The 14,522-nt window shown below is 40.3% G+C and overlaps 1 protein-coding gene across 2 annotated transcripts in view; it reads right to left on the reverse strand.

Moving 5' to 3' along the window:
• The window catches only part of Dnajc13 (DnaJ heat shock protein family (Hsp40) member C13), a 110,389-nt gene that overhangs the window by 64,891 nt on the left and 30,976 nt on the right, over window positions 1-14,522 (reverse strand). For both annotated transcript variants that reach the window (XR_004111876.1, XM_031345643.1), the window contains exons 7-20: window positions 11,948-12,154; window positions 11,757-11,852; window positions 11,121-11,212; window positions 9,945-10,111; window positions 9,756-9,835; window positions 9,498-9,667; window positions 8,923-9,022; window positions 7,311-7,418; window positions 6,010-6,165; window positions 5,187-5,243; window positions 3,166-3,287; window positions 1,914-1,989; window positions 1,610-1,705; window positions 528-671 (exon numbers count right to left, since the gene is read on the reverse strand). Coding sequence is in view for 1 of the 2 variants with exons in the window: in XM_031345643.1 (XP_031201503.1) it covers window positions 528-671; window positions 1,610-1,705; window positions 1,914-1,989; window positions 3,166-3,287; window positions 5,187-5,243; window positions 6,010-6,165; window positions 7,311-7,418; window positions 8,923-9,022; window positions 9,498-9,667; window positions 9,756-9,835; window positions 9,945-10,111; window positions 11,121-11,212; window positions 11,757-11,852; window positions 11,948-12,154 (1,671 nt within the window). In the remaining variant the exon portion in view is untranslated. The remainder of the gene's footprint in view (window positions 1-527; window positions 672-1,609; window positions 1,706-1,913; window positions 1,990-3,165; window positions 3,288-5,186; window positions 5,244-6,009; window positions 6,166-7,310; window positions 7,419-8,922; window positions 9,023-9,497; window positions 9,668-9,755; window positions 9,836-9,944; window positions 10,112-11,120; window positions 11,213-11,756; window positions 11,853-11,947; window positions 12,155-14,522) is intronic.

The raw sequence follows: 14,522 nt of genomic DNA on the forward strand, positions 1-14,522 counted from the left end.
TGATGATCCAGGTCCTACACAGTGCTCTAATGATGATCCAGGTCCTACACAGTGCTCTAATGATGCAGTTTAGACATTAAACAGCTCTGTGTGAGAGACAGAAACGGGAAGTAACGCTATTCTGATTTTAGAGAAGATGGAAAGTACATTTCTGAGAAAACCACAATTAAGTAGGTAACGAGGTGAGGCTCAGACACTAGTTAGCAAGTCCAACCTTGTGTGTGCACTGGCCTGAAAGCCTGCGGAGTGGCTCTTCACACCGCAGCCATCACTTACGTTAAGTTGGCATTAACCTGCTATGCTCAACTCTTAAATAACAGACTGATCCAAGTTTCAGATCAATAGGCAACATGTTTGTTCCCTTATATTTAGACATACTGGAAATCCATTTGCAGGTGAAAATTAACTGATTTTCTTTGAATAATTAATAAAAAAAAGTAACCTCCATAAATAAAGACATTGTAGGTGTTGTTGGTTTTGAAAGAGCACTTGATTCATTCTTAACACACACACACACACACACTTACCTCTTTCTGGGCAATGCCCATTCTATCTCTCCAGTGCATCAACACAAGATCAACCTTTTCTTTGGCAAACTTCTCAACTTCTTTGGCAGCTTTTCCAGCTAGTCTTTGCCACTCTGGAACTTTATTAAATTTTCCATATTGATCCTATAATATTAGAATCATTACATAGCTACTTTCATATTTGTTTTAAAACTATATACAGCTGGATCACACTATTTCAAACAAGGAAATAAAAAAGTGACATGCATGTTTAGTGAAGAAGCAGAAGTGAACACTTGTATAGTGAACTAATTTCCCATGCAAGAAACCTTATTAACCTCCCCACTCAAGTTGCACAATGATCTGTTTTGAAAAGGTTCAAGCATGGTGAACACAAACTCAGGAGTAGGACTACAGAAGATGATGTGAGAAATGTTACACAGCATCACAAGAAATGCTTATGTAATTTACTCAGGGATAAGACATTAATATCTGTTTGTCTATCTACCATCTGTCTGTCTATCTACCTACCATCTGCCTGTCTGTTTATCTACCTACCGTCTGTCTATCTGTCTGTCTACCATCTGTCCATCTGTCTGTCCATCTAAAGACAGAGTCCCATTCTGTAGCCCTGGCTGTTCTAGAACTCACTCTGCTGGCCTTGAAGTCATAGAGCTCTGTCTCTCTCTGCCTCCCAAGTGCCAGGATTAAAGGTGTGCACCATTATACCCAGCTCAGGACATTAATAATTAACAGAGACACTGAAAGAGGAAAAGTTACAAGTAACTTTTATTCAGTATTTATTCCTTTTCCCACTAAAGAGCAACTCCATATTCTTTATAAAATAACACAGACACTCGAAATTTCTAAAGAAAGCCATCCTTGAATGATTATCACTAATGAATTAGAGAAAAACACACTATCATAATACAGTTAGACCGTGGTGACAGTGACCCATCTCTGTGTGTGTATAAAAAGTTAATTAGCCATACAACATCTTATGAGCCATAACTGTGAGCTCAGGGCAGCTCTCTCCTTCAGGCTCAGTCTCCCAGAGAAGGGCAGCACAGCAGCACCTCGGCTGGCCTGGAGAGTGGACTTACCATGGCTATTTTCACGTTATCTCTCACGTGCATGCGGTCTGCGTCCTTCTCCGGAACTGGATCTGAACTGTCCAAGTATGCCAACAAGCCTGGTGGCTAACAACAAAATACAGAAATCCACTTTCAAAATAAAAGAAAATTCCGCCTTCAAAGCTTTAGTGTTCTCAAACACTACAGTTTGGCCAGAGGGGCAACTCTGTGTGAATGCTTGAGAACGCACGCCTTCTCAATTAGGGTGTAAATAACATCATTAAATTCTGTCTGATAGGCATAAAAAAGCTTTCCATTTTCTCGGCAGACTCACCAAAATACGTTTCAACAAGTTAGTGGCAGTTGTGTTATCAGCAGTCCAGAGTCCCACTAGATGTCTACTTAGCTGTCTGAAAAAAGCAGACATTGAGAAAGGTTTCTGCTTTAGCTCAGCTAGAACAGAAAGGAATTTTCAAGAACAAATTTCATAATTATAAGAAATATGTCTACATATAAATAATTCAGATATTAGAAACTGTCAAAAATAAATATATAATGAAGAGGAACTTTAGATACTCTTCTAAATATTAATGAATTTCCTCCAATTTAACGTGCTTTCCTGATAGCTACACTAATTTGCCTTACAGCATTACTCTTTTATTACACTGTCTGTTTTCTGTCTGTGCATGTTAGTATGTGCGCGTGAGTGCATGTCTCAGAGGTCAGAAGACAATTTGTAGAGTAGGTTTCACCTTTCAGCTATGAGTCCAGAAAACTGGACTCAGCTTGGCAGCTTTTCCAGGTAAGCCATCTGACTTGCTTGAATTTTAAATGGAATGAACATGACAATGAGTTCTTACCCATTTAAACAAAGCAAAAAATAAAATATGTGTATATACACAAACTAAATAAGTTGACTAAATACAGTTAGTTTGTTAACAGATACTGACGAACCATGCATGAGTAGTTTATGCTACTCCTTATAAAGTGGAAACTGTAATTTCAGAGTCAGATGTGCTCTGGGCAGTTGAGGGGGTCATGGATCAGAAGCCATAGAGTTAAAATGGTGGAACTCAAGCAGCCTGGAATAAACAAGGCGATTTACATTTATTATTAAGTGACAACTGGGAGAAAGGTGGTTCATCAGAGATTTGGAACAAGCCTAGTTTAGGGTGGAACTATGTTTAAGGTCCACCCCCCCCCCCTTTATAAAGTAGAGTACCTAACTGACCAAAACTTACTTAAAAATTAACTCTGTGAACGCTTCCCATGTGGGACTGTATGACGCAAACAATCACAGGAAATAAAAGGCCTAGGCCTATGAGAAGGATTTATAAGCTTCTAGATAGACTTTCCTACCCCACGACTGTGCATCAAGACTCTGATGACAGAAAAAAGAATCCAATCCTCCCACCATAACCTTATTTCAAATCATCCATCAACAGGGTCATCCAGCATACACCTTCATGGAACTGCATGGATCAAATGAAAATGGAACACTTGTGCAATCCCAATGCTCCTGCCATATACAATGTTGAAACCTAATCTGAATAGAAAGTTAATTTACAAGGACTTCATCAACTTACCTATTTGTAAGCATGCGCTGATCTGAACTGATTGTAAACATCGCAGTGTGTAAGTGTCGAGGTAAGGCGCCCTCACTTAGGGCCAGCTCCTGCATCTTCGTAGCAATCTCTCTGTCACCTTCCTTTGGAAAAAGGGAAAGATGGTACCTAACACAGCAATCTAGTTTAAAGATTATATATTTTATGTATATGAGTACACTGTAGCTGTCTTCAGACATACCAGAAGAGGGCATCAGACCCATTACAGATGGTTGTGAGCTACCATGTAGTTGCTGGGAATTGAACTCAGGACCTCTGGAAGAGCAGTCAGTGCTCTTAACCACTGAGCCATCACTCCAGCCCCTTCTTTTAACTTTATAGCACCAACCTTTCAGCTTTACACAAGGGAAAAGGAAAGGGGAAAGGAAAGGGAAGAGAAGAGAAGGAACTTCTAGTTACCCTCAAACAAACACTGGGACTGCAGCTGATTTTAAAGGTAATAGTTGTCTTTAGAATGAGGTTCAGTTTCCAGCTAAATTTACCTTATGAATTATACTTTGCTGAATTTAAGATTTAAAGTAGGATGGCTTCTAGAGTATTTATTAGCTTGTAACAGGGGAAGGTGGCTTAGGAAGAATACCAATTCTTATCAAAGACACAAGTCAGGCTTGCTTTGGCTATTAATGATAAAATCATTTTTAGGTCAATTATGTGGAGTGTGGTGTAGGGCAAATCTTTATTCCAGTTCTTGTGCTTTTTTTCAACACAACTTTTTCTTTAAGGTTTATGTATTGTTTGAGGTACTTACCAAGACTACGTACAAATTATGTCTTTTAGAGAATGAGCTAGAGTCACTGGCTATAAATTTAAGTGTGATGTATATATAATGCCCAAAGTCAGCACCTTGTTTCTAAAGGATGACTGGCTCTAGGACTGCAGTGGTAGAATGCTGGGAGAATGGTTGAGAGGTCACTGTTTGCCATCAGGGTCCTAACTCTGACTGATGCCATAAGCTCTGCAGAAGCCAAAGACGAAGCTAAACCTGTTCAAGCACCTATTAGCTGGAGAGGGAGAGCTAGACTTCAGCAATGGACATACACTAAACATGCACAACAGAGACGAAAGCAAACTTCTACCCTGTACCCAGTTTGACATCTACACCTTTGTCTGTCTTTAGTTTGCCTATAAAATACTTAAGGGCAAACTAATTCTTTGCTTTTTATCAATGTTTTATGCATACCACAACAGCCATGTTTTGTGAAGAGCAGAATCTCTTACATTTTATCCAAATTGCTAGTATGACATAAAAATACAGGCATTCAAAAGCCATTTAGATTGATGTTACTATAAACATCACAGAATGCAGCTACTATTTTGTAACTATGATTTTATCTTTCAAAAAATTTTTAAAAGATTTAACTTTTTACGTGTATGAGTGTTTTGCTTGCGTATCTGTGCAGCACACACATGCACGGCAGAGGGCAACAGATCCCTAGGGCCTGAACTGAATGCTGCTGTGAGCCACCATTTCTGTGCTGGGACTTGAGGCACTGCCCTCTGTGAGAAGGATCATTGCTCTCAAGCACTGGGTATCTCTTCAGCCCAGGGTTTTACCTTTTAAAGAGCACAAGGCTAACGCACTGACCCTGCAGAGGAAAGCACCTCAGGGCAGTGACTCTAGCAGAGGGACTTCTGTTGTTCCTCACAATGACGTCCTTCCCCCATTAACTCTTCCATAGCAGATCCCCGCACAGTCGCAGTATCTCCAGCTCAGTGCTCCCCCCCCACCCCCCCAATATCAAGGAAAGCAAACTTTACATCACAACAAATAAACAAGGTGTGAGTGCAGTATCTGGAGATGACAGTGTATGTTCGTTCTCAGTGTGGCCTCTACCCTCAACTTCTGAATAAAAATCTAAAATTATTCTTAACCAGACAGTAAGAAGTTTCCCCTCTGACACTGAATGGCAATGCTGTCAACTTCAACAAAAAGAATCAATCAACATTCCAGGAACTTTAAGATTTCAAAATGATTCTCTCACCTCTATTATTGCCTTCATAACCAATCCAGCTCCCTTCACAATCGCCATGGAAGGATGCTTTAAGGACGAAGGGGGAAAGATCAGTGACTAAAAGAGAATTTCACTCTGACACGTTTAGCTGTTCCACCTAAGGAACAGACACCGTTTGTGCAAGGTGATAAGCCACAAAGTTAGGGAAAACAAATTAGCAAAAGATCCGTCTCAACTCAGACTGGAGTCTAGTTTTAAGCATGTCAGGTTTATGAAAGCTTAGGAAATAGGCAACACTAACATGAATAACAATATATACTATAATTAATAGCACTAAAATCACAAATATTTATATAAAATATATATAGAAATCTATGAATACAATAAATACTACAGTATCATATAAAATAACAAATGTTTTCCAGTGCTTATAAGCAATCGGGTAAAAACTCACCTTGATTGTGTGGACATTCGTAAAGAAAGGGAACTTTAAGCCTACCAAGGCAAAAAAGTAAGCCTTTCACTACATCTAAGCTAGCAAAGTATATACAACATTTGCCAATAGCATGAGAGCTCTACATAAAACACCAAGAAACCTGTGGGTTAAAAGTTTGACATGGTGATGTTCAAGGTTACATTGTCACAATGAAAGCATGCATGTATATATACATACACATGTGCACACACAATTTAATACACTCTGATCCAGCTGTGGGTGGAGCTCAGTAGCACAGTGTTTGCCTGGAACACAGGGAAGGCCCTGAATTACTGGTCCTGAAGGGTAGGGAAGCAACAATTCTTAACGGAGTCTTTCAGCCAGTGCGGCCATTAGACAAGGGACATGCAAGCTCACCTGAAAGAGTTTAAAAAGCGTTCTTCCGTTGGAGGCTACCATCTCTAAGAGCATATCAAACTGCTGCCCCTCGGTTGTCTCACTATATGGAGCACAGAGGGCAAAGGTAAGGAAGTCCAAGAGTGAACTAATTACTAGGGCACCAGTCCCATGATCCTGAAAGAAAGCAGCACACTGCTTAGAAACAGACGCAGGGAGCTTCAGCCCCAGCACTGCAGATGCAGGGAGCTTCAGCCCCAGCACAGCAATGACACGCTCCTTTTCTTCATTCTGGGTGTCAGACAGAAACAATGACTCCAATTTTTCAACAGAGATTCAAGTGTTCATGGTGTTTGAGTACTTATTAGTTAATATAGTAAACCCACTGTTTATCATTTTCTAAAGAACATAATTAAAATTCAAGATTAATTATTTAACATAATTAAAACCTTAAGAGAATAACCTGTATTGCTCAAATGTGCATTCTAACTAAAGTTAATGTGTAATTGAGTGGAGCGAGGTAAGGAGGGAAGAAGACAGAGGCAGACCGACAGACAGACAGAAAAGAGGGAGGGAGGGAAGGAGGAAGAGGGAGGGGAAGGGGGGACAGGGAGGAGGAGAGGGAGAGGAAAGAGAAGAGGGAAAGGAGGGGAGAGGAGAAGAAATAGGGAGAGGGAGAAGTCAATGAGCCAATCACAGGCTGCAGAGCTGGCTCAGCAGTTAGGAATATTTACAGTACTTCCAGGCTTCCTGGGTTCGATCCCCAGCACCCACATGATGGATAAGCTCAAAACAGCACGATTCCAGTCCCAGGGGATCTGCTGACCTCTTCTGGCCCCTACTGACACTGCACCCATGTGGCTCAGACATACAGGCAGGCAAAATACCCACACACATTTAATAAAAATGGGGGAAAAAAAGTAATCTAACAATATCTGTAAAACTGTGGCAATTTGATTGTATTCACAAAATTTCTATCCTCTAGGAAATTCAATGCCTGAGGGACTGGTAGTTATGGTAAGATTTATTCTTAGAACAATTTATTTCACAACATTTTTATTTAAAGAAAAAAATCTGAAATATCGTTATAAAAGTCTGAAGGCATTTCTGGTACTCTTTTTCATTTGCTAGTTAGCTAATATTATTAGCAATCTCCAATTACTATATTAGCTAATAAAGTTCAAGAATCTTTTGTTACTAGTGACAGAAATGAACTGTAACCATTTGAGGGATGGGCACTATGACAAAAACAAGTTTACACCACACTTCTAGGAAATCTCTGTATAACATCTCCAATGAAGAAAACATTAATTACAACTTACCACATGGGAATTAAATTTCTCCAATAAGTTTTCCAGAAACTTCTTTGAAGAGAGGAGAGAAGCTTTGTTTAGCTGCTCTTGTCGTAAGTCGTAGTCATCATGCATGGGCTGTTGATTAAAGAGTGAACTTCATAAGCAGTGTCCTGTGCTGGCGTCACAGAAAGGGCATCTGTAGATGTCCGCTCCACATGGAAGCGGCTAACCCACACACAGCCTTGAAGTCCATGGCAGAGGGAAAACTGGTGACAAGCAGCAGGCACAGCTGACAGTTTCTCGAGTCTCATCCGAGTTGACAATTTCCCCAACAAGTAACTGAACATGATCTTTCCACAGAGTGACTACACAAGCACTGCTCCTTCTCAAAGTCACAGGCCTTCCCACCAAAAGGAAAACAATTCCTCATCCCAAGACCTTTATAATTTAAATTTGAAATGGTGAAACTCAGAACTTAAAAGCAAGTGCTAAAATTGGCAAAGAAGAAATGTACTTTTTTCCCCTCAAGGCACCTGTCCTTTGACTGCTGATGCCTCCATGGTGGTCAGAGTAGAGCTCCGCTCCTAACCTGACTGGAGGCTTAGGCAAGGAAACAGGTGACTACCTGAGCCTCGAGGTCTTCCTGTAAAATTGGCCTGCTGGGACTAACCGTAGCCAGCCCTGTACATAGCCAATGCATAAACTCAGTTGTTTCACAAAATTTATGTTCTACTTTAATTCTTTAACAGAATTACTTGGAATCGTTGAGATAATAAACTTTAATTCATTTTGGGGAATGTTTGTCCTCTATCACTAAGACTACCTATAAAGCTTTACATATAGAACAATCCCAGACAGTACACAAACCCCTGAGATACATAAGGAACTTGGATGTAGTGAACAGCTGTCACTCGCTTCATGCTGTGTCACTGAGCTACATCTGTGCCAGTCAGCTTTCACATTCTACTTTCTCAGCCACTGTCATTATCCCAGCTCACCATCTCTTTCTTTGCATGACAAATGGGTCTACCAGCTCCAACTTTTCTCTCCCTCCATGTTCCACAAGAGTGGGTTTTCTAAAAGTCCAATCTAGTCATGTGACTGTTCCCTGTTGAAAGGTCTTTCAGTCGATGTTATAAAAAGGACAAACTCAGGTCTTTGTTTGAAGGAGAAGACTTTTACATAATCTTTTCTGCATATGCCTCTAGCTTCAAGTCCCAATTACCCACCCTTGCCATCCCACACACCTACAATCACTGCCTGTTGTGTGTGCTAATCATGTATGTTTCTGGACATGCCATCTTCCATGCTAGATAAAGTCTATCCAGAACTGAAAGATTCCTACTCAAGTATTGAAATACAAACACATGGAGACTCCTTCTCCTCACTACCACCAAAGACTAAGTGCTGAGCCTCAGGGATGCCTCAGGGATGCCTTGGGCTCGGCTTCACATTGCACATATGAGACTGCCTCACTAGCCTGCCAACAGTTTGGATCGAAGAACTGCACACAAAACACCAGTCAGAACACAGGACGTACCAACTGAAGAAACAAATGGCCATGAGAACAATTTAGGAAATGCACAATTATGGATTTATGGGAAGAGAAGCATGAAGTCAACCTAGGAAGAGTACTCACACACATGAGGGCGCAGAGCATGTCCACAGCCGCGTGGATGACTCCATTGTTGCTTCTCTTGAGTGCTTTCACTACCTTCATTCCTAGGCGCTCCCGAAACCTTTCACAGCAAACACCAAGTACAGAACAGAATGTCACACTTATTATTAGAATTACAGGTCATCTTAAGTTTCCACAGTGGCATGGTGTCAGTTACATGTCTAGAATGCACTTTCCTAACCCTATCTACTTTACCAGGACACTGTTTTAGTGTTAATGAAAGGGCAAATCATTAATTAAATCCATTAACACAGAAGTCAGTGATATTACCAGTAACTACAGAGCCAATATCCCACATCGGCCCCATCTACCTCCCTTTTTACTGCTCAAGGATAAAAACTACTAAACCATCATATATAAGAGATTTAGCCCACATAAAAGAAAGAAATTATTCAATATTTTCTATTTTAAGTTGTTCAAAATCTTTACATAAAGTTAAGTTCTAAAAGCAACATGCCCGTTTTTTTTGTAACCGTGGAGATTAAACCCAGAGCCCTGGACATGAGGCAACAAGCCCTCTACCAAAGCTAACTCACTTTGGAAGCTGAGTGAAGGCCAAGAAACCAGCTTTGGAGGCTACAAGCCTCCTCACAGCTTGGAACTGGCTCTCAAGTTCTGCATTTGAAGCAACAACATCCCCCTCTTGAGACAACAGTGCTGTTATGGCATTATTGATTAGTTTTTCCTTGTTTTCTGAGAAGAGACCCTAGGGTAAACAAACAGTAAATATTTGAGGGACATTTCCATAGCAAAAGCTAGTGACAATGAATAGAGGGCAACACAACTTATCTTACATCCTGTGTTACTGCATGCAGAACTCCACTGTAGGAAATGTTAGCGTTGAACCTGAATACAGCATCTGCAAAGTTGCCATCTGCAAAGAGATGAGAAGGGTTAGGGGAGATTTAAAGCGTTGTATTCCCAGTTTTTAAACTACCGTCCTGTTGGGGTGGAAATGCAATTACATTAAAGCTAGTACTTACTAGGAGGTGCAGCTAGGAATCTGAGGTGAAGGCTCTCAACTTCCTCATCTATAGGCATGCTGAGTAACCCCCATCGCTGGCCTTTGTGGGTCGGCGTCATCTTAACACAAACATCTCTGTTACCAGAGGCTCTTACTCCATCCAGCAAACTTGCTAACAAGGAATCTCTAAGCAAAGTCAAAAGCACAAAGCTTTAGGTTTGATACTTAAAGAGACTTTGGGTCTAGAATGAAGCACAGGCCTTTCTGCAGGTAATGTGCTAGGGGGTTTACTGGGGTTCAGGGGTTCAGTGGGGTTAAGTGGTAGAGTTCAGCTTGAACAGCAGAGTTCCAGGCTCAGAGCAACACTTTACCCTACTACTGCTGTATGACTTGGTATGAGGTAGGTAAACCATGGCTTCTGTGCTTCTTGTTTAGTTGTCTACAGGTTATCTATCTTGAATACCTTTCCCTGGGCCTAACATACATACCACAAAACACACTCCATTAAAATCTTCCACAATTTTGTATAAATTAAAACAGTTGGACAATCATCACAATCCAGTTTATACATATTCTGATCACCACATAAAGTGCCTCTGTATATATTAGAAAGACCCAATTGCTGATGTAACACAGCTACTTTTGATTTTGTTTTAAAACGCCCAAAGAGCAGAACCATACAGCATGTAGCATCATGTCTTGTTCATTATCTGCTTTCATGGTTCACCCATGATAGTGTATGTATAGTGCCCAAGGTCTGCACTGCTGCAGAACCACACACTGTGTGGAAACATGACATGATGGGTGCCCACTCAAGTTCATGATATAAGCAATCTTTCTAGGTTTCAGCAATTCTGAAATGTTACCATGACTATACGTGTTTCTGTTAAGATGGTCACCTTGCCAATACCCAGAGTCACCGATAAGACAAGCCTCATCTGGATTACGTCCGTTCTGGGTATGCATATGACACAGACCAGGTTAGCTGGGCTCATTTAAAACATGCAGCAATGTTTTCTCCCAAATTCAATAATTTCAAATTTCCAGATTGTCTTTTTTTTTTTATCCTTCATTGACCAATTTATTTGCTCTGCACATCCTATGACCTCAAAATTATAAAATAAAAAAGACCATACACATACACTCACACACATGCATGCGCACACGCATGTTCACACAGGTAACCTAACCCTACCTTTCTGTTGAGGAGTATTTCCGAACTTGCCCTTTTATAAACTCAATGGTAAAAAGTTGTGGGTTTTCTGAGTCACAAACCAATGCAAATACCTAAGAAAAACAAAATTCAAATAAAAAGTTTACCCAAACCCCCAATGTTTAGCTCTATAGTACTTCATTGTAAAAACCAGATTATCATTTTTTCTTGTAAAGTCATTATTCACAAATGTAACTTGCTTATAATATCAGAATTTAAGAATTGTTTAAAAACTTCATTCAAATTTCATGCAACTATGGAGATAAATGTTCCATTCTTTGTATATTAGGAAGGTAATATTTATATATAGTCTCTATTGTCTTAAAACTAATAAGTAAAAGGTTAATAAGAACAGAGATCATGCCTGTTTCTCATTTACTTTTGTTGTTGTAGCTGATTTTTGAGACATATAGACCAGGCTAGCCTTGGAATTGATATGTAGCTGAAGCTGGCTTAGAACTCCTGATCCCCTGCATCAGCCTCCTTAAGTACTAAGTTCACAAGTATGAGCTACCATGCCAGCCTGTTTCTCATTCCTTAGAAACCAGTAAATATTAAAACAGAAACTCAAGTTAATCAATAGGAAGCTGGCTCCTTAAGCCAAGCAGGCTTACTCACTTCTCCCAAGGGCTTCAATGTTGCAATGTTGTAGGTTGCTGGATCTCGTTCCACTAAGCATGTTTCTGTGACTGCTAGAACTCTTTTTACAGGTTCCTTCAAACAATAAAATGGAAATGTGTTTAAAAGTTATTAAAGAAAGCTGACAAAACACCAGAACAATTTTTTTATATTCAACATACATCTCTTACCGAATGTCTAGGAGATATTTTTTGGACCACAAACTCTGCCAAAGATGTGATAGATTCATCAGTGCTGTATTTTCCAAAACGAAGATTCAAATATTGCTCAAATTCCAGTGGTTCTTTCCTGATCCGCAGGGAGATACCTATGTAGTTGCCAGCATGTTCTATTGCACTTTTAATGATCTCTTCTCTTTGCTCTGATGCAAATAAATGCTGCACAGATTTTTAAATTTCTATGTCAGGAATCAAACAACTAAAAAAGGATCATATTTACTTAACGCACATGAAAGAGATTAATATAACAATTTTAAGAATAAAGGCAACAGAAAATACTGGGTAAATAAACAGTACATTGTAGTTAAAAGGCAAATACTAAATTAAAAAACATATAGCTTGCAATATGAAGCTATAAGCCAACTCAACCAACAGGCATTATCCCATAATGCTCAGAGTCTGGTTACCAGTCACCACTTGTACAAACAGCACGCCACCTTCCAGGAAGAACCCCAAGCCTATAAAGGTAGGTGGGCATTGTAGTGTAGCACTTCATTTCAATCAAGGCAGCTCTGGGTTGAACTATTTTAGACAGTGATTTTCTTGCAAAATTATGTTAAAGAATATCTGAATGTTTATAATCACTAGGCACGGTTGCTACAAACCAACAGTCAATGCTGTGCTACACAGCTAAGGAAAAAGATCTGCACTGGGTGCCTGGAGACCAGAACTGCTTTAGATTCATTGCAAGGGGCAAGGTGGCAATGACCAACTAAGACTTTTTGTTTTGGCCAGAAAAGTAAGTTACAGCTCTTTTTGTTGAGAAACCCTGGTCAGATCACATTTATAAACATGACTTTATTCCTACCAACTGAGCAGTTACCATAGACACAAAGGAATTAAAGAACCGCTAACTAAATTTGTTATGGTATTACATTTTGCAGTGAATGACTCATTTTGGTTAGCAGCTTTTACAAAACTATACAGAACAATTCAGTGCTATCCCTCAGTATGTGATGCAATGATCTGGGTCCAGGACCTCTGTATCTGCAGATGCTGAAGTCCCTGAAGTAGTACAGGGCTTACATGTGATCTATATGTCCTCTGTACACTTTAAACCATCTCTGAACGCTTACAATACTGAGTACAAGTGTTACACCACATTAGTGTGCTGTATTGTTTAGGGGATGACCACTGCAAAGTTCTATCAATGTTTAGTGCAGGTACAAACTTTTCCTTAATACTCTGATCCCCAGTTGGTTGATGCCTGGATGGAGAAACCACGGATATTGAGCTAACTGTACTTAGGAGATAACTTACATGAACTCTTCTTCCTATCATTAAGCAATAAAACGTGCTGGCAATAAAGGGAATGTCCTAACAGATATTGCTCCACCATATGGCCTGGCTGAGTAACTGTGACAGGCTGTCACATGACTGAATTAGGCGAACTTGCCGCCAAGAGGTCAGTCACAGCTCAGAGAGGAGGCAGCATTTGGACAGGAGACCTTAAGTTATTTTTTTTTCCCTTTGGGCTTTCATGTTTTGTGTCTATACTCAGATGTAAGAAAGTATCTACCCTGTGTGTTCCAGATGAGGGCAACTAGGATGGTTTCCATCAACACAGAAAAGTCTGAGGCAGAAAGTGTTGAGAGCAAACTGCATGTTCTAATGAGATTGTCTGCATGCCCACCGCTGTGTTTGCTCTCCTTTGGCCACCATCTACCATCACATGCATCTAGGTGGTCTGTACTGCCTCTGCTCTGCTCCCTGAGGTAGTGTATCCACAGAACTCTAAATTTTGGGAACATGTTTCCTGGTCACTAAGATGGCTACAGGAACTAAGATTGTCAAGAAAATGTGTAGGTTGGTCTTTCCGATTATAGACACTAGTGCTTACATGTGAGGCTGCCAGCTTAAATTTTATCAAGGAAAGGAACTCTCTACAAAGATGATCCTACCCACATTACTGTGAAATAAGCAGGATTTTAGCATCTTACCCAGTGTCTGGTATCTCCCCTCTTCCTATTAACTCAAAACTCCAAAAAAATAAAAACAAAGCAAAACAAACAAACAAACAAACAAACAAAAAACCCATGCTGCCGGCTCCAGACTAAGATTTCTAAATTACATTTTTTTCAAAGAAAGTTTAGAAACTTTCGGGTATGAGATGATGGTGGTAAAAACTCCAGACCATTTATGGAATGCTACTCAGTATTGTACAGTGTGAAGCATCTTATATAAATTACCTCACCAAGTCAGCAGACAGGTGCACGTGCTCACATGCACACACACATTCTACATAATGTGTGTATTATTCTCTTTATTTTAGAGACAGCAAAGGGACTAACCTTAGGTATCTGACACCACAGCCTGCCAGACTCCTAACCCCACACTTCCTCCCAGAAGACACCCACAACAGTCAAGTGTGCAAACAGCACTTTCTTCAAACTGTTCTAAGTTTGTGTGGAGGCCAGGACAACCTCACATGCTGCTCCTCAGGCACAGTCTGCTTCTTAAGCCCCAGCCTGTCTGTCCATCCAGTGCTGGGACAGATGGACCACCACACCCAGCCCCAGCCTGTCTG

Source organism: Mastomys coucha, unplaced genomic scaffold, assembly GCF_008632895.1.
Source record: "Mastomys coucha isolate ucsf_1 unplaced genomic scaffold, UCSF_Mcou_1 pScaffold23, whole genome shotgun sequence".
NCBI lineage: Eukaryota > Metazoa > Chordata > Mammalia > Rodentia > Muridae > Mastomys > Mastomys coucha.